The sequence below is a fragment of the Euleptes europaea genome, chromosome 1 (genome assembly GCF_029931775.1).
Source record: "Euleptes europaea isolate rEulEur1 chromosome 1, rEulEur1.hap1, whole genome shotgun sequence".
Lineage (NCBI taxonomy): Eukaryota > Metazoa > Chordata > Lepidosauria > Squamata > Sphaerodactylidae > Euleptes > Euleptes europaea.
Window position 1 is genome coordinate 29,013,238 of NC_079312.1, and position 25,952 is coordinate 29,039,189.

Consider the following 25,952-nt stretch of genomic DNA (forward strand, 5'->3'; position numbering starts at 1 on the left):
CCCTTGGATACTTGAATTAATATTTTGAGTCACAGGATACCAGCAATGGTCTGTATCACAGGCTCTTCGCCTTTATTTTTAAGTTGAACCACCTTCACGCTCCGCTGAAAGCTAATGGTTCCTCCAACACACACACATACACACACACAACGCCCCAGCCAACTACCACTTCCCCGTTTCCTTGAGGACTGGCTTCAAAATTCCCTTGATAGCTGCCCGTTGCAACCTTTCCCTTAGCACCTTGGTTCTTTTCCAGCCTTCGTATTTTAAAAATAATCATCTAACTATTCTGAAAAAGGATTAATAGGGCTGCTTCAGGCTGGGGTTGGTTGGCAGAGTGGATTGATTTTTATAATGTACATAGGGTTGCCAACAGGACTGGAGAAAAAAATGTCTTGTTCCTGTAATAGAGGTCTAATGGGATGTTATTTACCTCGGCGCCATGAAAAGCTTCTGCCTCTCAGAGCACTTAACTCTATCTTTTGGGGTAGATCTCACGAGGTCTGTAAATTATACTGCTGTCTTTAAAACCTAGATTGCAGGTACAAATTTAGCAGGCGAAGGCTTTTTTATCACTGAACTTCCATCTGCTCAATGGGGAGGGGCCATGGCTCAGAGGTAGAGCATCTGCTTGGCATGCAGAAGGTCCCAGGTTCAATCCCCAGCAACCCCAGTTGAAAGGAGCAGGCAGTAGGTGATGTGAAAGACCTCTGCCTGACACCCTGGAGAGCCGCTGCCAGTCAGAGTAGACAATACTGACCTTGATAGACCAGTAGAAGATGGCTTCATGTGTTCACGTGTTCAATTTTGTTTGTTACAAGGCATTTACCAAACTCCTTCCAGAAATTAGGGCTAAACTACACAATACACTTGTGGCCACAAGTTGGGTCGGTGAAACCCTTGGACGCACTTTCTCCATAGTCACATGACAGCTGCAGGCAGGGTTGCCAACCTCCAGGTGGGGGTCTGGAGATCTCCAGGATTGCCAACTGCTCTCCAGACGACAGAGATCAGTTCCCCTGGAGAAAATGGCTGCTTTGGAAGGTGGACATCATACCCCCACTGAGGTCCCTCCCCTCCCTAGGGTCCACCTCCAGGAATTCCCCAAGCCAGAGTTGGCAACTCTAGCTGCAAAGGAAGTTTCTTCCCCAAGCAAGGACCAATCTGGAGCAGGACCACAGCACTGGGGAAGGAGGAGGGGCTCCAGCCTTCTCCCATGAACCATTTTGCCAACTTGACACAGCTCCAGTGGGCATTATTTGCCTCATTTGGGGCCCACACAAGACAAACCCCCAATTATAAAAATGCAATTCAAAGCCACTTAAAGAAAACCAAACACCCAGGGGTCAATCTGCAGGAAATTTCCTGTTGCTTCCAAAAGGAGGTCAAGAGAACTGTGTAGACTAGTGGTGCAAAGTGTTCAGAAAAGGCCACACTCTTACTATACCCATGGTGAAAACAGGTTCAGTCCCGTAACAGGTATATATGAGAAACATTGTACATTATGACTACTTTTATTACATTGCAATTAAAATTAATGTTACCTGTGGAGTAAAAAAAATCTATACCCTGCATATTTCAGATGTCATTAAATAAAACGGAGTGTTTTAGGGAAGGTCTGGACCCTTCCTGAAGGGAAACGGGGAAAGCCCTCGTTACAGAGTCCAGTGTGCTTCAAATGGCTCAAGATGGATTTGGGGTCTGAAGAGCTGCGAGTTCCAGATGCGCTGTCTCTGTTCTGTCACAGAATGCTGGCATTCTCTTTTCACCACTGCAGGGGGATGGGAAATGAGTAACTCCATGAGACCCTGGGAAGTGCTGAGGTGCCGTGTGGCCGTTCTCTGCGATTCAGCTGGATGGCGGTCTCCTGAAAACTTTATCCCACACATCAAGGGGAGGGGCTGTGGCTCAGTGGTAGAGCATCTGCTTGGCATGCAGAAGGTCCCAGGTTCAATCCCTGGCACCTCCAGTTAAAGGGACTAGGCAGGTAGGTGATGTGAAAGACCTCTGCCTGAGACCCTGGAGAGCTGCTGCCGGTCTGTGTAGACGATGCTGACTTTGATGGACCAAGAGTCTGATTCAGTAGAAGGCAGCTTCGTGTGTTCACGTGAGTTCAAGACATGGACATGACTCTTAGTACATTTGGTTAGGGTAAGGCCACAAGGGCAGAAGAGAGACCGGGTTTTCCCCTGCATGGATGCGCTGGTGCCTCTTGTGGTGGGAGCTGCGGCTGAAGCTTTTCCCACAGTAAGTGCACGTGTAGGGCTTCTCCCCCGTGTGGATGCGGTTGTGCTGGGTGAGGGTGGACTTGTCGGTGAAGCTTTTCCCGCAGTCAGAGCAGGTGTAGGGCTTCTCCCCCGTGTGGATTCTCTTGTGCCTGATCAGGTTGGAGCTGACATTGAAGCATTTCCCACAGTGGTTACACTCAAAGGGCTTTTCCCCCGTATGGATGCGCATGTGCTTGACCAGGTCGGAGGTCTGGTTGAAACTCTGCCAGCACTCCGTGCACGTGTGGGGGATTTCAAAGGGAGATGTTTGCTTCTTGGAGACTCTGGACTTCTTGGCTTTGCCAGGAGCAGAAGCGTTGGTGGTGTTGGTCTCTGGGTGACTGCATTTCCCCAGCCACTTCCCCGGTGGGCTCTTCAAGTGCCGCTTGTGATGGGAACTGCGGCTGAAGGTTTTGCCACAGTCAATACACTTGTAGGGCTTCTCTCCAGAGTGGGTTCGCACGTGCTGAACCAGGGTAGACTTGTCGGTGAAGCTTTTCCCGCACTCAGAGCAAAGGTACGGCTTCTCCCCAGTGTGGATTCTCTGGTGCCTGCTCAGGCTGGAACTGATACTGAACACTTTCCCACAGTCGGGGCATTTGTAGGGCTTCTCGCCCGTGTGGATTCTCTGGTGGTTAATTAGATCTGAGCTCTGGGCAAAGGTTTGCCCGCACTCGGTGCAGATGTTTGGGTTCTCTCCAAAGCAGGTTCTCTGGGGGGCAGTGGTACCTTTGCGCTTCCTTGCTCTTTTATCGAGACTGGCCACTTTCCTCTTCCCCTCCAGAAGGTCACGGTTCTTCTGTTGCTGTTCCGCCTTTCTCTGACTTTTCAGTCCTCTGTTCTGACCTGAGACCTGAGGAGCTTTCCCTCTGGTCCGTTTTGGAGGCATCTTGTACAGGATTGCACTGAAACCGAAGAGTCCCCCCAACTCAGGTTACACTTGAAGCTCCATAACCTGTTCAGATAAAGAAAAACAGACATAGAGCAGTTCATAGTGCGTACTAGCAAATCTACAGGGGCCCTGCAGTGTACTTTGTGAGTTAATTTGTCAGGAATCCCAAAAGGCCATTATGGCACCCCAAAACCCATTCTGTCCCTTGTTCCCCTTTCCTTTAGGACCTTCTTTCTTTCAACAGCCTGCTTTGTCCACCCTCGTACCAATAAAGCCTTGCTTCGTTCTTTGGTGGTGGGAAATGCCGTCAAGTCACAGCTGACTTATGGCGACCCCATAGGGTTTTCCAGGCCAGAGACATTCAGAGGCAGTTTACCTTTGCCTGTCTCCAAATCACAACCCTGGTATTCCTAGGAGGTCTCTCATCCAAATATTAGCCAGGGCCGACCCTGCTTAGCTTCTGAGATCTGACAAGATCAAGATAGCCTGAGGCTACCCAGGTTCGTTCTTTTAGAGTTTTCCAGACCCACTGCTACCCTGGGCAAGATGGTCATTTGCCCTGGGGGGAGGGGGTTCTTCGTAAAGAGTTCGTTTTCTCAACTTCAATTCAGACTGCTGCTAACACAGGTTTCTCCAGCACCCCTGACCAACTTAATGGACCTCCGTAGAGAGGCCGATGCTTTCTTTTAAACTGCATTCTTGCACCTTTGTGTGGCAGGCAGAAATTCAACTGACGACGTTTTCCTCAGCACACAGTGAACATGGTGATGGCGATTCACCCGTTTTTCTGTCTGCGTGTCACTGGAAGAAAGGTGGGTGGGGTGGGGAGAGAGACAACAGCGATGGCCCTGCTACAGAGTAACTGACCTCATCTCTATTGCTCATTTATCAAGGCCAGACCTTCCCCAACCCTCATCTTGACCAGCTCCCTTGTTTATAGAGGGCCTCCAAGTCTGGACCTAGAGAAGGCTCCTGCGCTTTTAAGCGCAGTGGAAAAGGGAAGGAGAAGGAGGAGAAGAAGAAGAAGAGTTGGTTTTTATATGCCGACTATCTCTACTACTTAAGGAAGAATCAAACCGGCTTACAATCACCCTTCCCTTCCCCTCCCCACAACAGACACCCTGTGAGGTAGGTGGGGCTGAGAGAGCTGTGACTGGCCCAAGGTCACCCAGTTGGCTTCATGTGGAGGAGCGGGGAGACAAATCCAGTTCACCAAATTAGCCTCCGCTGCTCATGTGGAGGAGTGGGGAATCGAACCCGGTTGTGGGAAAAGCTGCACCTCAGGTCCCAGGCTAACCCCATCTCATTAGATCTCAAAAGCTACGCAGAGTCATCCCTGGTTAGTATTTGGATGGGAGACCACCAAGGAAGTCCAGGGTTGCTGTGCAGAGGCAGCCAATGGCAAACCACTTCTGTCCCCTTGCCTTGAAAACCCTACCGGTAGCCCTAAGTCAGCTGAGACTTTGCCCCCTCGATGGAATTCCGTCTGCCTTTCATCTCTTAAAGAAATTCAGTCTGCCTTTCATCTCTTAAAGGAACAGTACACCCCTCAGGGTCTAAACCTGACGACCCTACTACAGAGCCGGGTATAGCAGTCGGGTAGGGCTGCCTCTTGTACTTCTTGCATGCATCTTGGATGGGTGGAAGGAAATGTTAGAGAAGACAGCCACGCTTACATTATTTTCTCCGGGAAGGGAGTAAGAAGGCGGAGCAGCGTCAACGGAGATGTGCCGGGTCCTTTCCTCTTTGCAGGGACGGCTGCCAGTATTGGTAGCGCCTGGCGTGAGCCCTTAACAGATCAGCTCCGGGGGGATCTTTAGAAGATCCGTGCATAAGTTAAAAAGGCAACAATTTTTTTGGGGGGGGGGTTGTTGGCTGATTGACAAGGGGAGCGCCCCTTTGTCCTGGGATTCGGGACAATGGGGAAACCTGCGCTGAAAATCCGCACGGGGCAGAGAGGGTAGGGGTCAATGCGTCCCCCTAGCACAGATCGCCTCCAGTTGGGGTAAGAGGGCTGCAAGCCCGGTTCTTCTCGGGTTGGGGGGGGTCGCAATGGAGGAGGAGGAGGAGGAATGACAGGAAGCAGCACAACCCTGTAACCTGGGAAGCCCAACCTCAAAATCCAGAATGGAGGAAGGGGGGGGGGGGAGATGTTTCCTGGAATCACGACAGCCCTCTCGTGGCCACCGCTAAGGAAACTGCATCCCATTTATTACCCCGAGTGGTGATTCTTAACGGGAACGGGGGTGCTACGACCCTCCAGGAGCCAAAGAACAAATTTGGGGAGGGGGGGCGTTCAAAATCTTTTTGGGGATGTTCGGGATTTGGGGCAGTCCCTTGGACCACTTTCACTGGCTTCTGATAAATAGGGTTGCCCAACCTCCAGCTGGAGATCTCCTGCTATTAGGGACCTGGCAACCCTACTGATAAACAGCAGAGGAAGGTTTCCTAGAGAATAACGTTCCAGATCTTCGATTTCTCTCCCAGTCTCGATGAAAGTCACGAACAGACTCCTGATCTTTAATGCAATCTTTGTTTAATAAATGAAAGCATACTTTAATAAAATGAATTGATCTTTTAGGGCTGCCAGCCTCCAGGAGGGGCCTGGAGAGCTGTAATTACAATGGATCTCCACACTCAGGACATTTATTCATGGAAGGTTTTGCATTGGATTTGCCACTCTTTAGTTGCCCTTTTCCCCCATCCATATTCTCAAAACTCAACAATAAGCCGCCATGCAGAGTTTTGAGAATTCAGATGGGGAAAATGTGCATCTATAGAGTGACAAACCCAATGCAAAACCTTCCATGAATAAATGACCTCAGAGTTCAGTTCCCCTGGAGAAAACGGCTGCTTCAGAGGGTGGACTCTATAGCATTATACCCTGTTGAAGTCCCTCCCCTCCCCAAACCCCACCCTCCCCAGGCTTTACCCCCCCCCCATTATTTTCCCAACCCTGTGATGGCAACCCTAAATCTTCATTTAATTCTTAAGTCTTCACCCAGTCATTCAAAGGCAGTAAAGCAACATCCACCCTTTCTGGTCCTCTCCTTGTAGCGCACAGCGGCGTAAGGTGTCCTTGAGTTCATGAAGTGTAGTTAGGGTTGCCAACCCCCAGGTGGAGGAGAGCAATTAACACCTATGCTATACTAATAAGGTAAAGAGAAACACTAGCACAAGGCTCAAAGGTAATTACAAATTCTATATTACAAAATCAACTATACAAAAGACATGGTGAATCATGTGTCCATACACCAGAGGTGACAGTGCAATGATGACAATACAAACAACCATCACACTCAATATGATTTCTATGTACAATGACGATTCGCGCGTGCAAAATAGCACTAGATGACAAAAGTTCTGATTGACTTATACCAGCCACGAAGGCTATATACACAGAAATATAGTTCAAAAGAAGTCTCCACAGCCAGAGGGGAAAGTAGGAACGCTTCCCAGGTTTGATTCCCCACTCTTCCACATGAGCGGCGGAGGCTAATCTGGTGAACTGGATTTGTTTCCCCACTCCTACATGTGAAGCCAGCTGGGTGGCCTTGGGCCAGTCACACTCTCTTAGTCCCACCTACCCTGAAAGAGGAGCCTCCGCCACTCATCTGTCTGTTGTGGGGAGGGGGAAGTGATTGTAAGCCAGTTTGATTATTCCTTAAGTGGTAGAGAAAGTCAGCATATAAAAACCAACTACTACTCCTTCATCGTGGTTGCATTTTTAGCTTCCTGCATTGGTATAATTTTAACCTCTTTTTGTGAGCTCCTCTAAGCCTACTGGAAGGGCAAGATGGAAATGTTGGACATAAATAAGTACAATTGTGATGACAAGAAGAACTCTTACAGAGACACAATTCTGTTTTAATAGAGACTCCGCAAAGCCTCAATCCAAGAACTTCCCTAGATCTGCTATCAGACATTGTTTACCATCGGTGCCAGGGACTGAACACTAGTCTTTGGATATCCCATATGGATTCTGCCATTCAGCTTCTGTAAAAGGTGGTGGGGTCCAGTCTTACTTTAGAATCATAGAATTGGAAGGGATCACCAGGGTCATCTAGTCCTCCACAATGCAGGAAATTCACAACTACTTCCCCGCCACACACCCCAGTGACCCCTGCTTCATGCCCAGAAGAAGGCGGGGGGGGGGGAACCCTCCAGGATCCCTGGCCCATCTGGCCTGGAGGGAAATTGCTTCCTGACCCCAAAGTGTTGATCGGCATTACCCTGGGTATGTAAGAAAGGGCCACGAGAGCCAAACACTGACGCAACCCTTCCTGTCCTCCCTCTCATGATCTGTCTAAGTACATAGAATCAGCATTGCTGTCAGATGGCCATCTAGCCTCTGCTTAAAAACCTCCAAAGGAGAACCCACCACCTCCCGAGAAAACCTGTTCCACTGAGGAACTGCTCTGTCAGGTTCTTCCTAGAAAATACATGAGAATATAGAAATTACCATCGGTCAATCGATAACATACGATCCTAAACTATTCCTCTTGAGTAAAACACCAGACGAATACAGTAAAGACCAACAGGTCATACTAAAATACTTAATCACAGCGGCAAGAACAGTTCTAGCATCACTGTAGAAAACAGATAAAATAACAAAAATTGGAACTTGGATAGACAAAGCCTACGAATATATAACAATGGCACACCTAACAGCAATATTACAAAAAGATATTCAAAGACCAAATAAAGACAAATAGAATTCCTTCTATGAATATATCAAAATTAAAAAATAACAATAAAATCTTAGGAGTTATATGAAAACCACAATGGACGATCAAATGTATTATGTTAATAAATGACTGTAATATTGAACCTTATAAGGGGGTAGAACCATGCATTCTTTTTTTTTAATGTTAAATACTGTTTAACCGATGGTTTTCCCTTTCCCTTTCTTTTTTCCTGTAACCCTACTTAATACTGAAAACTAATAAAAATATTTATTAAAAAAAAGGATGTTCTTCCTAATGTTTAGCCGAAAACTCTTTTAATTTCAAACCGTTGGTTCTGGTCCGACCTTCTGGGGCAACAGAAAACAACTCTGCACCGTCCTCTGTATGACAGCCCTTCAAATACTTGAGGATGGTTATCATATCACCTCTCAGTCTTCTCCTCTTCAGGCTAAACATACCCAGCTTCTTCAGCCTTTTCTCATAGAACTTGGTCTCCAAACAACTCACCATCTTCGTTGCCATCCTCTGGACACGTTCCAGCTTGTCTACATCCTTCTTAAATTGTGCCCCCAAAATACTTTATTTTGACAGAAAAGATGTTAAGCTCCCTGGTGCAGAGGCAGTTTGCTGATCCATCTAACTTACTGCTGTCTGCTCTGACTTGCAGCAGCTATCCAATAGCTTGGGCAGAGGTCCAGAGCCTACCGGCACTCACTTTCATGGGTGACCTCAAGTTCTACTATTAGGACTGAAGGATAAAAATGTCCTCTCCACTCCTCCAATCCATGCTGATGTGCTTTAAGAGATTTCTCTAAATCAAGTCACAATATAACATTGAATTACTGGTGATCCACCAAGAAGAGAAGAAGAGAAGAGTTGGTTTTGATACCCCACTTTCCTCTACCATAGGGAGTCTCAAAGTGGTCTACAATCACCATCCTCCCCCACACAACAGGCACCTTGTAAAGTAGGTGGGGCTGAGAGAGTTCAGAGAGAACTGTGACTGGCCCAAGGTCACCCAGCAGGCTTCATGTGGAGAATAGGGAAACCAACCTGGTTCTCCAGAATTAGATTCCACCACTCTTAACCACTACCACACTGGCTCTTCAAGCCCAATACCGTCAAGAAGATACAAGGTAGTAACAACAGAAAAATCCATGCCCTTCTAGGCACACATTGAATACACAATTGTAGGCATCAATGATAAACCAATCCAGAGTCTGGCCATCATGCACTGTGAGAACCAGTGTGGTATAATACTTGGACTAAGCCTGGATTCTAATTCCTGAAGCTTGCTGGATCTATCAGCCTAACCTAGAAGAAGAAGGTTGGTTTTTCTATGCCAACTTTGCTACCACTTAAGGGAGAATCAAACCGGCTTACGATCACCTTCCCTTCCCCACAACAGACACCCTGTGAGGTAGGTGGGGCTGAGAGTGTAACTAGCCCAAGGAAACCCAGCTGGCTTCAAGTGTTGGAGTGGGGAAACCAACCCAGTCCACCAGATTAGCATCCCTGGACCGCCAAAAAAACAAACAAGTGGGTTATAGATCCAATCAAGCCTGAACTGACCCTAGAGGCTAAAATGACTAAACTGAGGCTATCATACTTTGGTAATATTATGAGAAGACAAGAGTCACTGGAAAAGTTGAAGGCAGTGTAGGTCTACCAAGATGGACCTATTGAAAACAATGCTCAAACCTTTCAAATAAAAAGGTATCATCTCACCACGCCTATTCTGTCTTTCCCTATATTCTGAGGACAGGTCAGCAAGAATCTCCATCCACCAAATAAGTGAATTGGGGCGGTTTACACACCTCTGTAGCCCCATGGCGCAGAGTGGTCAGCTGCAGTACTGCAGTCCAAGCTCTGCTCACGACCTGAGTTCAATCCCGACGGAAGTCGGTTTCAGGTAGCCGGCTCAAGGTTGACTCAGCCTTCTATCCTTCTGAGGTCGGTCAAATGAGTACCCAGCTTGCTGCTGGGGGCAAAGGGAAGATGACTGGGGAAGGCACTGGAAAACCACCCCGCAAACAAAGTCTGCCTAGTAAACGTGGGGATGTGACGTCACCCAGTGCTTGCACAGGGAACCTTTACCTTTTTACACGTCTCTGTACTTACTGATCACCAGCCACTTGGGAGCAGTGTAGCAAAGCTTCCCATTTTATGACTAAGTTCCCCCACCCCCAGGAACTACACAGAGGGTGTAGTATATCAGGACGTTCTTAAAGCCCCAGGGAAGGCAACACATGTGTTCATTTACATTCTGTTTCACATTTTCAAGGTTAATGTAACTATTAGAGGAACTAGAAACATGTCTTCATGTATACGTTATTAAGTGAATAAATCAAAAAGGGGGAAATGGGAGCGCGGTAGGGTTGCCAGGTCCCTCTTCGCCATCGGCGGGAGGTTTTTGAGGTGGAGCCTGAGGAGGGCGGGGTTTGGGGAGGGGAGGGGCTTCAATGCCTTAGAGTCCAATTGCCAGAGCGGCCATTTTCTCCAGGTGAACTAATTTCTATCGGCTGAAGATCAGTTGTAATAGCAGGAGATCTTCCGCTATTACCTGGCGGTTGGCAACCCTAGAGCGCGGGCTATCTTTTGTCCCTATCCAGAACTTATTAACTACCCAAGAACAAAAACTATTGTCTTTCAAACCCTCCATAGGGTTGCCAACCTCCAGGTAATAGCAGAAGTTCTCCTGCTATTACAACTGATCTCCAGCTGATAGAGATCAGTTCACCTGGAGAAAATGACCGCTTTGGCCATTGGACTCTATGGCATTGAATTCCCTCCCCTCCCAAACCCTGCCCTCCTCAGGCTCCGCCCCAAAAATATCCTGCTGATAGCAAAGAGGGACCTGGTAACCCTAACGCTTAGAGACGATGGAAGTACACTGTTTTTTGTCATGTGGCATCTGTCTGTTCCTTCCCACTTTCCCGACTGTAGGTACCCCATGAACACATGAAGCTTCTACTCAATCAGACTTTTGGTCCATCAAAGTCAGTATTGTCTACTCAGACCAGCAGCAGCTCTCCAGGGTCTCAGGCCAGAGGTCTTTCACATCATCTACTTGCCTAGTCCCTTTAACTGGAAAGGCCGGGGACTGAACCTGGGACCTTCCGTATGCCAAGCAGATGCTCTACAAACTGAGCCACTCCCCATCCTCCTTGCCTCTTTCATGTGCTAGAAAGTCTGTGATGGAAGACAGTGCCAGAGTGGGAAAAAGGCCCGAGAGTTATCCTCAGATGTGTGAGTGCGCTCATGCCTCTTGTGGTGAGAGCGGCGGCTGAAGTTCTTGCTGCAGTAGAGGCAGATATAGGGCTTCTCGCCTGTGTGCGTGCGCTCATGCTGCGTCAGGGTGGACTTGTCAGTGAAACACTTGCCGCAGGCATCACAGGCATACAGCTTCTTCCCGGTGTGGATGCGCTGGTGTCGGGTCAGGTTTGAGCTGACACTGAAGCGCTTGCTGCAGCTGCTGCAGTGGAAGGGCTTTTCCCCCGTGTGGATGTGCATGTGCTTGACCAGGTCTGAGTTTTGGCTGAAGTTCTGCCAACATTCCGTGCATGTGTTGGGGATCTCGATGGCTGGTTCAGCCGCAGGGACAGCAAGTCTCCGTTGCTTTGCTTCCTTGGTGGTCTTGAGTGTGTCACGGCCTCCATCTGGTGAAGATGGAAACGGGCGATGGGAGCAGCGAGAGCAGCCATGGGTGGGCGGGTTGCGCAAGTGGCGCTTGCGATGGGAGATGCGGCTGAAGCTCTTGCCACAGTCCAGGCAGCGGTACGGTTTCTCTCCCGTGTGCGTACGCTGGTGCTGGGTCAGTGTCGACTTGTCAGTGAAGCTTTTTGCGCAAACGGGGCAAGTGTAAGGTTTCTCCCCGGTGTGGATGCGGCGATGGCGCACAAAGTTGGAACTGACCCGGAAACGCTTGCCGCAGAAGCCGCAGGCGTAAGGGGCCTCACCGGTGTGGATGCGCTGGTGAGTGATCAGGGTCGAACTCTGCCTGAAGCTGTGGCCGCACTCTGAACACACAAAGGGTTTGTCTCCACTGTGAATCCGTTGGTGGTTCACCAGATCCGAGCTGTGTAGGAAACTCTTCCCGCACTCTGAGCAGAGGTTGGTACGCACCCCTTTGGCTGGCACTGCCTGACGTGGGCATGGCATCTCTTTTTTCTTTACTGCCACCTCCTCCTCTATAGTGCTCCGGAGTGGGACCTCCGACTTCACCTTGTTCTTCTTTCTCTCTCCACTTGCATTCTGGCTTACTGTGGTGCTCACTGTAGTAAGAATTTTGTTCTTCTTGGGGGGCATCCCCACGGTCGCCGCCAAAGACTCACCTCCCCCTTACCAACGCTGTGCCTGCCACGCAGGGGAAAGACCGAGAGAATCCAGATGGGAATCATTCATCCAGAGTTAGAGAGGCAGTGAACATCCCCACACACACACAGATACAGAGGGATGACGAAACAAACTAATAAGCTCTGGGTTGGGAAATACCTGGAGATTTTGGGGGTGGAGACTGAGGAGGGCGGGGTTTGGAGAGGGGAGGGACATCAATGCCATAGAGTCCAATTGCCAAGGCGGCCATTTTCTCCAGGTGAACTGATCTCTATCGGCTGGAGATCAGTTGCAATAGCGGGAGATCTTCAGCCGCCACCTGGAGGTTGGCAACCCTACAAACTAAGCATGTGCAAAACAACAGATAAAGATGTGATGTGTTGATAGGCTTGGTTGTGACCTGGGACAGAACTGGGGATTAGAAATTGGGAGCAAGGCTGGGTGGATGGACTCAGGATTTCTGGAATCTGTTTCCAGCTCAGATGGTGCATGCACACATTTAAAGCTGCTTTCCTTCTCAAAAGTGAACTGGATAGGGCCCCCATCCACCTCCATCCTCTCTCTCTTCACCACCACCACCACTTAACCCACCTTCCAATCCCCTCTCCCACCCACCCCTCTCCACTAGGGTTGCCATCCTCCAGGTACTAGCTGGAGATCTCCTGCTATTACAACTGATCTCCAGCCAATAGAGAAGAGTTCCCCTGGAGAAAATGGCCGCTTTGGCAATTGGACTCTATGGCATTGAAGTCCCTCCCCTCCCCAAACCCCACCCTCCTCAGGCTCCGCCCCCAAAATCTCCCACTGGTGGCGAAGAGGGACCTGGCAACTCAAACTTTATGGTATTATACCCCACTGAAGTCCTTCCCTGCCCAACCCCTGCTCTCCTCAGTAGGGTTGCCAGGTCCCTCTTCACCACTGGTGGGAGGTTTTTGGGGCGGAGCCTGAGGAGGGCAGGGTTTGGGGAGGGAAGGGACTTCAATGTCATAGAGTCCAATGGCCAAAGCGGCCATTTCCTCCAGGGGAACGTTTTTCTATCGGCTGGAGATCAGTTGTAATAGCAGGAGTACCCGGAAGCTGGCAACCCTACTACTCAGGCTCCACCCCCATCCAAATGTTCAGGTATTTCCCAACCCAGAGTTGGCAACCCCATGCCCACTCCAGTTCAATACAAATGTCTCTTTCTTTCAAAGCCCTCCAGTGTCTCCCCCAGCTTTACCCCTCAGCCCTGAGTGGGACCTTCGATCCCTCAGCTCCACCGCCTTCAGCCATCCAAAGGTCTCTTCCAGGTCCTCCTTGCTGGACCTTATACTTGGATCTCCCTGCAAGCAAGGAACACCTCTGCAACATTCTTTCCTTCTGATCCCTCCTCAAAAAAAACACCCCTTCTGGGAAGCCTTGGATGAGAATCTGCTGGAAGGGCCACCGCAGACAGCAGATGAAGGATCACATTTTGGAATGCTTCCCTATGTGAAAAACTCCATGCAAATAGAAACCGCAAGCAAAGAGGGGGCTAGAACCTTTCCCCCTGGCATGCTAGTTTTCTGTTTGCCTGGAGTGTTTTTATGCAAAGGAGCATTCAAAGCTGGCATCGGACCTAGGGTTGCCAACCTCCAGGTGGTGGCTGGAGATCTCCTGCTATTACAACTGATCTCCAGGCGATATAAATCAGTTCCCCTGGAGAAAATGGCCACGTTGACAATTGGACTCTATGCCGTTGAAGTCCCTCCCCTCCCCAAACCCCGCCCTCCTCAGACTCCACCCCCAAAATCTCCAGGTATTTCCTAGTCTGGAGCTGGCAACCCTAATCGGTCCCCTGTGGTCTCCTACAGTCCATTTATTCTCTTCTAGCCTTTGCCATCTCATTCCCCCGCATGTGTGAACCAGGCCTTAACCCTTTGACAGAACTGAAATGAAGCTTAAATTCATGTGACTGCACCTGTACAGATTCTTCCCCCTTTAACCCTTTCATCTTCCCCTTCCTCCCCCTCTGTCAAAATTTAGACCATAAGTTCCTCAGAGCTTCACAAAGTGGTACTGCTATCCAAATGAGCAAGTGCGTGCATGCATGCATGCACATGCTCATAAATAACAGGGCATCAACAGTAATTGTAATAATACAGGTCCATCCATAAAATAGCATGCAACTTTTTTATGCTTCCCCCTTGATACTCTACATACCCTGGGTCCCAATCTCCAAATTTAAAACATGACCTGAAAGGAAAATACTATCACTTCTGAATTACACACTCACACAGAGGTTCCTCCTCCTCCTATTTTACTGCAATGAGAGCATGGAAAAGCTCCTGGGGGCTAGTTGATAACTGGACACACCCCTCCCTGACATGCATGCATTTGAACATGCATTTATGAACCATTTATATGGTTACCAACCTCCAGGTGATGGCTGGAGATCTCCTGCTATTACAACTGATCTCCAGCTGATAGAGATCAGTTCACCTGGAGGAAATGGCCACTTTGGCAATTGGACTCTATGGCATTGAAGTCCCTCCCCTTCCAAACCCTGCCTTCCTCAGGCTCCGCCCCAAAAACCTCCTACTGATGGCGAAGAGGGACCTGGCAACCCTAACAATTTAACATCAGACTTGGCAGGGCAAAGACACGACACCTCAATCAATCCATCAGTGTTTCCCCACCTTACCAGTGTGTGGTGTAGTGTTCATAGCGTTAGATTAAGATCTGGGAGTCCCTGTTCAAATCCCCCGCTCTGCCAGTCACACACTGGGCGAAAACGCATGGTCGCTTTGTGTGTGCGTGTAAAGTGCCTTCAAGTCGCAGCCGACTTATGGCGACCCTTTTGGGGTTTTCATGGCAAGAGACTAACGGAGGTGGTTTGCCATTGCCTTCCTCTGCACAGCAACCCTGGACTTCCTTGGTGGTCTCCCATCCAAATACTAACCAGGGGTCCTGACCCTGCTTAGCTTCTGAGATCTGACAAGATCAGGCTAGCCTGGGCCATCCAGGTCAGGGCATGGTCGCTTTAGCCTCCTTTAATCCCTGTTTCAACCAGGATTCAGACAGGATCGAACACACATTCCACGAAACGCATGTGTTTGATCCTGGTTGGATCCTGGCTGAAACAGGGATTAAAGGAGGCTAAAGCGACCATGCGTTTTCTCCCACTCTACGCCTGACCTAGCTCACAGGGTTGTTGTGTGGATAAAATGGAGGAGAGGAGGAGGATGCAAATGGCTTTGGGTTCCCACTGGGGAGAATGGTAGAGTGTAAATGAAGTAAGTAAGTAAATAAATAAATAACCTCCCCCCATTCTTATTCCCAAACTGCAAGTAGATAAGCAACCAGAAATGGCAGCACCTGAACAGCTCTGTAATGCATAAAGGACTGTGGCTCTGTATGCAAAAGCATCCATGTTCAAGCCCTGACATTGTCCTTTTCAGGAGCCAGGAAAAGACCTTCTCTGTCTGAGCTCCCACTGTATGGCTGCTATTCACAGTAGAAGACGACCTTCTGTGAATTGCCCGGATTTTATTCCGATGTTTCAGATCTGCATCTGACTTTTCCATGGTTTTGAAACATACCTTCTCCAGATAATCATCTCCCCACTTCCTGCTTACAGTTAAAAGGGGCCTGAAATCCTTTTTGTCAGCTCTCTGTTAATAAAATCAGGGTGTGGGTGAAAAATACACTATCAGCGAGGTGTAGTGGTTAAGAGTGGTGGTTTGGAGCGGTGGACTGTGATCTGGAGAACCGGAATTGAATTCACCACTCCTCCACATGAGCAGCGGAGGCTAATCTGGTGAACTGTATTTGTTTCCCCACTTCTCCGCATGAAGCCAGCTTGGTGACCTTGGGCTAGTCACACTCTCTCAGCCCCACCTACCTCACAGGGTGTCTGTTGTGGGGAGGGGAAGGGAAGGTGATTGTAAGCCAGATTGATTCTTCCTTAAGTGGTAGAGAAAGTCGGCAAATGAAAGCCAACTCTTCTTCTTGTTCTTCTTCATCATCATAAATGATGAATTTTATTTTTTAGTAAGTGCCTGGGCCCCAGCTACCAAAAGCCAATCTATTTTTTTAACTATTTTTACAATTTGCAGACTATGGTGATGTGCATCTCTGACTCCATTCCATATATTTTCCACAATGGGTGTTAAGAAGATTGGGAAATAGGGTTGCCAGGTCCCTCTTCACCACCGGCGGGAGATTTTTGGGGTGGAACCTGAGGAGGGCAGGGTTTGGGGAGGGGAGGGACTTCAATGCCATAGAGCCCAATTGCCAAAGTGGCCATTTTTTCTCCAGGTGAACTGATCTCAATTGGCTGGAGATCAGTTGAATTAGCAGGAGATCTCCTGCTACTACCTGGCAGTTGGCAACCCTGTTGGGAAAGGAAAGGGACCTGAGAATAAACCCTCAACTTGAAATGCCTGTCTTCCCTAAAAGAAAGGAATGAGGAAAGCCACTGTAGTGTAACAGTTATAGTGCTGGACTAGGATCTGGGGGACCTAAGGTTCAAATCCCATCTCTGCCACAGAAAATCACTGGGTGATCTCAAGCTAGTCACTTGCGCTGAGATTAACCTACACCACAGGGTTGTTGTTTTGAATATAAGACGGGAGAAGGAGGAGCAACTATGTGTGCTGCCCTGAGCATTTTGGAGGAAGGGCCGGGGAGGGAATACTAAATAAATCAAAAAGTAAAGAAACAAGAGGAAGGCACAGAAAAAGTCTAGTGCTCAGCAAATTGCTTGCAGATTTGGAAATGGGTTAACCAAAGCATCCACTGGATCATCCTTAATGACCGCCCTCATGTTCCATGGGCTTGGAAAAACAAGGGACAAACAAAGACGCCTTTAAGCAGTATGCCGTCAGAACCTGTCCCTACTAGCTCAGTTTATGCCACACGCTGCTTCCACACAGAGACCAGCAGCAGCCTTCCAGGTCTCAGACGCACCAATCTTCCCCAGCCTGAAAGGGACTGAACGTTGAAAGCCTTCTAAAGGCAGAGCTACTGGTAGCTCTACCGGTAGCTAGGGTTGTGCACTACCGGTAGCTAGGGTTGCAAGCTCTGGGTTGGGAAATACCTGGATATTTTGGGGACGGAGCCTGAGGAGGGTGGGGTTTGGAGAGGGGAGGGACGTCAATGCCATAGAGTCCAGTTGCCAAAGCGGCCATGTTCTCCAGGAGAACTGATCTCTGTGGGCTGGAGATCAGTTGTTAATAGTGGAAGATCTCCAGCCACGACCCGGAGGTTGGCAACCCTACTGGTAGCCTCTGGCCCTCCGCCTTGTGCAAGCAGGCCCTTTTACGCCAGTTCAGATTAGCTCATCAGAGCAAGACTCTCCATCGATGGCACACAACCCGTTTTCCTCTCTCCCCAAATTTCTGGAAAGCCGCTTTGCAGCTGGATGATTCCTGTAGGCACGAGCAGGAGGGAGCACAACGGAGCGCGAGCCAGCAGCGGCCACTGTGGCATGGAAGGCAGCGACTCTCCTAACCCAATCCCAGCCGTTCTTTGAGCTGTGTTTTCTTTTTTTTTGGTCAAGCCCCTGGAAATCTCCTGCTCAGACATGAATGGCTGCCCTGAGACAGGCTGGCTGTTCCAGCTCAGGGCATCCCCCCACCTTAGGTACACTTGGATTAAGGTCTCCCCCACACACACACACCCAAGCCTAGACCACACAGGAAAAGAGGGGAGGGGAGGGAGGAAGCTACTTAGGCAAAGAAGTGGAGCTCACAATGGAGGCTGCTGCTGCTGCTGCTGCTTCTGACCCAGGAGGCTCAATCTTTGAGAAGGCTGAGCAGAAAATGTTAAGGAAAGAGGGAGAGAAAATGCCTCCCTTAGCAATAGCCAGGGCGCTCTGGTGGCAGCAAGGAAGGAGCCCTCCCCCCCTTATTTACAGCTGCCTCTCCCCCTCCCCACCAAGAAGATGCTAACTGCAGGGATATGGGGGGTGGTAGTCAGCACAAGCAGAAGCCTGTGCGCTGCAATATGAAGAAAGGTAATGACAGGAGATCTGTGGCACCAGCTGGAAGAGAGAGAGACTTTACAGGCCAGAACAAGAAACTGGCAAGCAGTGGGAGGTCTGGTTTAAACATAGGGTTGCCGACCTCTAGGTACTAGCTGAAGATCTCCTGCTATTACAACTCATCTCCAGCCGATAGAGATCAGTTCCCCTGGAGATAGGGTTGCCAGATGCCCGGTGGTGGCAGGCAAACCCCCGGCAGTTTACCCCTCTGCCTGGCAACCAGCTGAGGGTCGGCGGGCAAATGTGCATGCGTGCATACACACCGTGGCACTTCACTTCCGGTTTACAAACTCCCAGTTTGAGTGGTAAAGGGTCGCTTGCGATGCGGCACTTCTGGGTGTAAACGCATTGCAAGGGGCCATTGGCTCTTTACCACTCAAACTGGGAGTTTGAGTTGTATAAGGCCCCTTGCGAGGCAGCACTTCCAGTTGTAAACCAAAACTGACGTGCATGGGCGTCAGCGCACATGCGAGATCACCCCAGCTCTGCTCCAAAAGTCTCCCGCCGGAGGAGAGGGGGGGACCTAGCAGCCCTACCTGGAGACAATGGCCGCTTTGGCAATTGGACTCTATGGTATTGAAGTCCCTCCCCTCCCCAAACCCCGCCCTCCTCAGGCTCTGCCCCAAAAACCTCTCACCGGTGGCGAAGAGGGACCCTAAGGCCAGAACAAGAATCAGGCAGCAGTGGGTTTAAATCTGGGTTTAAATCTGGTTTAAATGTGATGTCTTCTCTGGCATGATGTTTGTTTTAAACCTGGCTTCTGCAGATTTCCTTGTGCTTTGGCCTCATATTAAGCTGCACATCAAAAGTGCCCAGCCAGAATCTGCAGCTTGGAAGGACGCTGGGCTAATGTAGCACGCCTAGGTGCCAGTGACTTTGTGAGATCGGAATGCGTTGATTTATTTAGCTATTTATACCCCCACTTTTCTCCCCAACGGGGACCCAAACCCTGTTTACATCATCATTCTCCCCTCCATTTTATCCTTACAACAACCACCTTGTGAGTTTGGTCAGGCTGAGAAAGCTGCTGGCCCAAGGTCACCCAGCGAACCTCTGTGGCCATGTGGGGATTTCAACCTGGCCTCCCAGATCCTTTGACACTCTAGACATTACATCATGCTGGCTCTCTGGTTTCTTCTTTATTTTATATGCCTGATGTCACACCTAAATGAAGCCATTAGACATAAGTTCTGAGGAGCTGGTCAGACCATCGGCCCATCTTGTACCGTGCAGCTTGTGCTCCTTTGTAAGTAGGCAAACTTGTTTAAGACCTTGTAACTATCGATATGTCTAATTCTCAACGGGGTACCATTTGTGGATAACTGAGTCTGAGACTGGAGCCATGAATAGATAAAACATATCTTTCTACAAACCTGAGGAAAGCAGTAGGTTTGCAGAAAAATGTGATATCTTAAAAAATACATTGGGGGTCAAAACCCCCAAAGTAATAGAAGCAGTGCCTGTAGCTTTAAGAAATGAATGTCCTCAGTGGTCATGACTAGACAACCACACAGTATTGCCAGTCTTCAAGCCATGGTTTCTGTCAGCAAGAGGGAGAAGGGCCCTTTCCAGGGCTACAATTGCCCTTTGAGGAAGGACTCGTTGGGATCAGGCCCAACAGCAACCGCTGGATGACTTGCTATCACCAGGGTTGCCAGGTCCCCCCTTCCGATCTGGGAGGTTTTAAGGGTCGGGTCTGTCAGTGGGACAAAGTCTGCTTGCCTCCCCCCTCCCACTGTAGCCCGAAATCCAACAGCACAAGGGTTGAGCGGGGGTCTGCAGCGGGAGGGGAACTGGCAAAAATCTCCCCTCTTCCATTAGTGGGAATTTACAGCAGGATCCAACCCCTGGCAGGGGCAGCCATGTTTGTTTATCCTCTTGTCTACCCACTTGGGTTATTCATTTCTCTCCCCCATTGGCCACCAAAATAGAGTGGGACTAGGGATGCCAGCCTCCAGGTGGGGCCTGGGGATCCCCCGGAATTACAGCTCATCTCCAGGCTACAGAGATCAGTTCCCCTGGATAAAATGGATGCTTTGGAGGGTGGCATTGTTCCCCACTGAAATCCCTGTCAACGTGGTGTAGTGTTTAAGAGCGGTGGACTCTAATCTGGAGAACCGGGTTTGATCCCCCACTCCTAAAAATGAAGCCAGCTGGGTGACCTTGGGCTAGTCACAGCTCGCTTAGAGCTCTCTCAGCCCCACCTGCCTCACTGGGCGTCTGTTGTGGGGAGGGGAAGGTGATTGTAAGCCAGTTTGATTCTACTTTAAGTGGTTGAGAAAGTCGGCATATAAAAAACCAACTCTTTCTCTTCTTCTGTCCTCTCCAGGCTCCATCCCCAAATGCCCAGGAGTTTCCCAACCTGGGTATGGCAACCCGACTCCCCCATCCCTCACCAGTGGCCGGGGGGGCCCTGGCAACCCAAAGTGGGATTTATGCAAACATGAAAAAAGAGCTCCTGGATGAAGGAAGCAGAACCTTCCCCACTCAACCTCCTCCCATTCTTGTCACTTCGAGTCTTTTTTCCAAACCCAGCTCTGACTCCAGAAGTCAGGTACCTTTAGGTGCCAGAGTGGAAGGCGTCCACAGCTTCCCTGACCCATAAGAAACCCCACACATACATCACGGATGAACGGGACAGATATACGAAGAAAACATGGCGGCCCATGTCACACCCGGTTTGGCCCCAGGACTTGAGGGGAAGTATTGCTGTTTGAATGTTAAAGGACAGCGCGCGTCACCATCTTCACCTTGTGAAAAAGGCCCCCATTTCACTGACCGGAAAAAAGAGTGAGAAACCGGGACGTTTAGCAAGAGTGAGAAACTGGGACGTGCCCAGAGGGTACCCAGAGGTGCCTGCGGACTTCCTCGGCGCTCCCATCGCCTCCATGGAGCATTTTAATCACACAAACCTCACCTTCCCAGCTCATAATAACTTCTTTGCAGTGGTAAGCAATAGGTGTAGTGGATAGAAATGTGCGACGAACAGGTGGGGAGACATGGGTTCGGGTCCCCACACTGTTCTGAAATGGTGCAATGGATGACCTTGGGCAAGTCACTCACTCTCAGCCTTACCCTAGCTCACAGCGCTAGTGTTTAGTGTAAAATGGGCCCGAACTCCTCCAGTAAAGAAGACCTGATTCTCACCACTAAGTCTTTCTCTTCTGAAATGTTCTGCATCAAATCGTCAGCTCATTAGATGTTACAAGGCCTACAATCCCATTTTGTCTTTCTATCCCGTACTTGCTCCAGGATGGCACACATGGATCTTCCCTCCTCTCTTTTTAATCCTCATAGCAACCCTGCAAGGTAGGCTAGCCCGAGGGATAATGACTAGCTTTGTGTCATGATGTGAGTTTTTCAACCAAGTGGAGACTTGAACTAAGGTTTCCCTGGTCTTAATTCTACTTCAGCCTCTAGTCAATACACCACACTGACTCTCCCTAGACTAGGGTTGCTAGGTCCCTCTTCGCAACTGGTGGGAGATTTTTGGGGCGGAGACTGAGGAAGGTGGGGTTTGGGGAGGGACTTCAATGCCATAGAGTCCAATTGCCAAAGCGCCCATTTTCTCCAGGTGGACTGATCTCTATCGGCAGAAGATCAGTTGTAATAGCAGGAGATCTCCAGCTAGTACCTGGAGTTTGGCAACCCTACCCTAGACTTTGAGCAACTGTATATTCACAGGAACATCAACGTATTACTCCATGATCGTTGCCTCATTGGGCAATAGTATCGTTTTCTCAAAACCTGTCATCCTGAGCGTGTGGATGGGTCAGGCTTATTTATATTTAGCAAATCCTATTTGCATGTGCCCTGCATCCCCGTAAACAAAAATCAACAAGTATTCCAACGATGGTTAGGAGGATGTACTCTGCTTCCATCATATTCAACACATGCTTCATGCACAGAAGTGTGATTCCCATTTGAAAGATCAGATTCCCAATTTGCTGCTAGCTGCCAGAGTGGAAAAAGGTCCCCTAACAGAAGTGCCCGGGTACAAGTGATCTGTTTGTACTTTGAATTGTCCTGCCACAGGGGAAACTGAAGCTGCCCTCATACCTCCTGCCAAGTTTCTCACCAGGGTAGGTCACTCCCCTCATTTCCCTGCCTGCAGAAGGACACAGTGGCTCGGATCCCGCTTAGATTTCCAAGGCTGCAAAGAAGGGGGTGATCTTTGCCAGCCCCACCCCAGCTATTCCTGGGGATCTCTCATTGCCCCAGGAACAGCATGTTGGGGGTTGTTCAGAGGTGCCTTGAGAGGAAGGAATTGGTGAAAATTAACCAGAGAGAGAGAGATCTAGGTGGGGCCCAAACTGTGGCTTCCCTCTTATCTATAAAAGGTGGAGGAAGGGGGTGAGCGACAGTGCTGAGCAAGAACCACCAAGAAAAGCAGAAACAGTCTCCATTTTTTCCTAAAGCAGGTAAAGGTAAATCTCCAGGATGCAACCTGGAAAGGGCAGAATATGACCAACCTCTGAACAATTCAGACATCCAAGCAGGTTATGAGCAGAGGGATGTGTTCCCCTTTGAAATGGAGCCCATATTTCTTATATCTAGGGTTGCCAGCTCCGGGGTTGAGAATTACCTGGAGATTTTGGGAGAGGAGCCTAAGAAGGGTGGGGTTTGGAGAGGGGAGGGACTTCAATGCCATAGAGTCCAATGGCCAAAGCAGCCATTTTCTCCAGGGGAACTGATCTTTGTCACCTGGAGCTCAGTTGTAATAGCGGGAGATCTCAGCCACCACCTGGAGGTTGGCAACCCTACTTACGTCAAACAAGTAATGTAAGCCATTAACATGACAGCTGAAGGCATTCAGAACCAAGAAAGGGGGGAAAGAAGGCAGATAGCACAATAGCAAACCTTAGTTTATTTTGTTTTTAATTAAGGTTTCATTCACCAGGGAAATGCTTAGATACTATGTCAGTTAAGTTATTATAACTCCATTCACTTCAATACCAAGGCTTGCTTGAAAATTATTACACCACATCACCTAATTTTTTTTAAAGGAAAGATGTGAACTACATATACACATTGCTGTGCTCTAAATTAATTGCAGTAACTCAGGGAAAAGCTGACTTCACTCTCTTTCCCCCCCCCCATCTAAAACCCCAGGTCTTCCATAAAGCACCCTGTTGAGATCTCGTGTGAGAACCCCCCATTTACTGTGCCCACTGTTGAAACCCTTGCACTGGGGAACACCCGGGAGAGTGGGAGAGTAACTCTGTACATCGGGAAACACAGTGGCAGAAGTAAAGAGGAACAGGTTGGTACCAAGTACTAGAAAAAATGTTTGTGGGGTTCTGGCAAAACATTTCACTCAGTCCCCACTAAGGTTAGAAGTATCAAGAATAATAATATGGGAATATGGGAGGGGGAAGGACACATGTAGTCCATATACATTGTCTGATGCACATAAGAGCATGAGGATTTTACTCAACAGTGGCTGGTCAGATGCCCTTGGGAAACTTGATAGCAGGCCCTGATGGAAGTTCACCATCACTAGGATCAGGGGCCAGAGATGAGGGGAGGGGCTGTGGCTCAGTGGTAGAGCATCTGCTCGGCATGCAAAAGGTCCCAGGTTCAATCCCCGGCATCTCCAGTTAAAGGGACTAGGCAGGTAGGTGACGTGAAAGACCTCTCCCTGAGACCCTTGAGAGCCGCTGCCAGTCTGAGTAGACAATACTGACTCTGATGGACCACGGGTCTGATTCAATTTAAGGCAGCTTCGTGTGTTCATGCTCTGCCTTGGTACATGGACACTCCATTCAGCCAGAATCTGTAGGTTCTACTTAGTTGGCATGGCTAATAGCCCTTGATAGACCTATCTTCCGTTTATTTATCTAAGCTGTTTTTAAAAAGTCATCCTCTTTGCCAGTGCAAGTACAAAAGGATTTGCTGACTCAGGATTCTGGGCAGCCTTCTCACATGGCTACTGATCTGTTAAAAAAACAAAAAATACCCTCTTGGATTTCAGTTTAACTTTTGGGTCCACGACTGGTGGTTTTCAAAGGAGACAGATCACTGTGGCCTAATCCAAAGTTTAGCACATAAAAACACTTCGGAGAGAGTTTATCAAGGCCCGTACCAACACCAAATCACAAACTGTAAGGCTACGATAGCACTGCAGGTGAATTTTAACAATGGTGTGGGTCGGACAGGGCAGCAGAATGTGTGATGTTGTGTAAGGCTGACTTAATTTAAAACAAAAACTTTTAACACTCAATGCTTGAAAAAAGAATAATCTACAGATAATAGTGGAAATATTCTAACGCCCTCTATATTAACCAAGCATTTGCCCTCTGGAATACAAAACACAAACAGCAGACAGAATTTAAAAAAAAATGAATTCAGAGAGAATGAATGCAGGACACATGGATAGGTCTAGAAACGCTGGGGTTTTGTTTCCTTGTATTTGCAGAATAAGAGGACACCGTCCGTCGCCCCCCCTAGATCTCATTGAAGATGGTTAACAAAAAAAAAGGCCAATAGTCCAAAATGTTTAATTAACCTGTAGAATCGACTGCTATAATATGTCAAAAGAGCCAAGGTTAGGTTTCCTATCAGACATTCTATTAATGACAAACATTTTCATAAAGGATGCCTACAGAAAAGGATAAAAGCTAACCACAAAAATTACTTAGATATAGCAAACAACAGTCTTCTATGGACAGCTAATTCCAAATTTTTCCATTGTGTTACTTTCATAGTTTCCGTTTCATGCTACCTCTGTTAGATCTAAATTCGTAGGCCCACCTTACTTCTAACACTCAGGGTGGGTGCCTTATTTCAATAGTTAATCACAATTACCCAGCTAAGTAAACCATCGGTACTCCTGTTTTTACCGAGGAGCAGCAGAGACACAGAGGTAGTGACTTTGCCCACTGGGTCCATGGCTGAGTCGAGATCCAAATAAAAAAAACTTTTCTCCAATCTGACTGGAGGGACCACTAACTTTATCAGAATCGATCGCACACTTCTGGACATAAACCAGGTGACAGAGGGGAACATACAGAAACCAACAAGTGAATGTGGCAGCCCTCCGGAACACTCCCTCTTGGTCCGTAGGGCTGCGATTCTTAAATTAAGAAGACTTCTAAAAGAACAGGAACTCGTTAACAAATCTGATTACATTTCTCATGATCTGAATAAGGATTTGGGGTGGTTTACTCCCTACGAAAAGGTAAACAGTCCTCTATTTCATTAGGCTTTGCTTTCATAAGTTTAGTGGTCCAGTAATCTGGGCAGGTTGTGTTACCTTTAGTTTTCATCTTGTTAATTTGGTTTTTAACCCATGTGTGTATATATATTTATGTACCTTACAGAGACACACACACACACCCGTCCACCTTCTCAGTCCACTGTGTGAGCAAGTAACGGCAACTGTTGTCTTTGAAATCCCAGGCCACAATAACCACTCAGTCTCTAAGGTGTCAGAAGCACAATTTTGTCTTCCTGTTGCTATATGCCTCTTCTGCCTCCAATGTCCATTTCTACTAGCCACGCTGCTGAAAAAGTACAGCAAATGGCAGGGGGGGAATGCACAGTTCCAGGGTCTGAAAAACATGCCTTTTGTGGAGGCCTCAAGAGAATTCAACCTATCTAGCTTCCCAGAGACATTCTGTAAGGTGAATTTTCTGTAGAAACCTACTTGGCACATGGATTTCTACCAAATATGGGCTTTTTCTAATTTATCAGACAATTATTATAGCATGATCCAATGGTTGGGAGCTACCATCCAAAAGTTAAGCCCCAAAGCATAAGGCTAC

At 48.5% G+C, this 25,952-nt stretch overlaps 2 protein-coding genes across 2 annotated transcripts; both read right to left on the reverse strand.

The window, feature by feature from the left end:
* Positions 1–2,125: 2,125 nt before the first annotated feature.
* On the reverse strand, positions 2,126–3,156 carry LOC130474769 (zinc finger protein 3-like). Its single transcript, XM_056846472.1, has 2 exons — positions 2,731–3,156; positions 2,126–2,460 (listed from the first exon to the last, which is right to left on the reverse strand). The coding sequence occupies exons 1-2, from the start codon at positions 3,154–3,156 to the stop codon at positions 2,134–2,136; spliced, it is 753 nt and encodes a 250-aa protein (XP_056702450.1). The 3' UTR covers positions 2,126–2,133.
* Positions 3,157–11,030: 7,874 nt separating this feature from the next.
* LOC130474780 (zinc finger protein 250-like) lies at positions 11,031–12,155 on the reverse strand. Its single transcript, XM_056846483.1, has one exon. The coding sequence runs from the start codon at positions 12,153–12,155 to the stop codon at positions 11,031–11,033; it is 1,125 nt and encodes a 374-aa protein (XP_056702461.1).
* Positions 12,156–25,952: the final 13,797 nt, after the last annotated feature.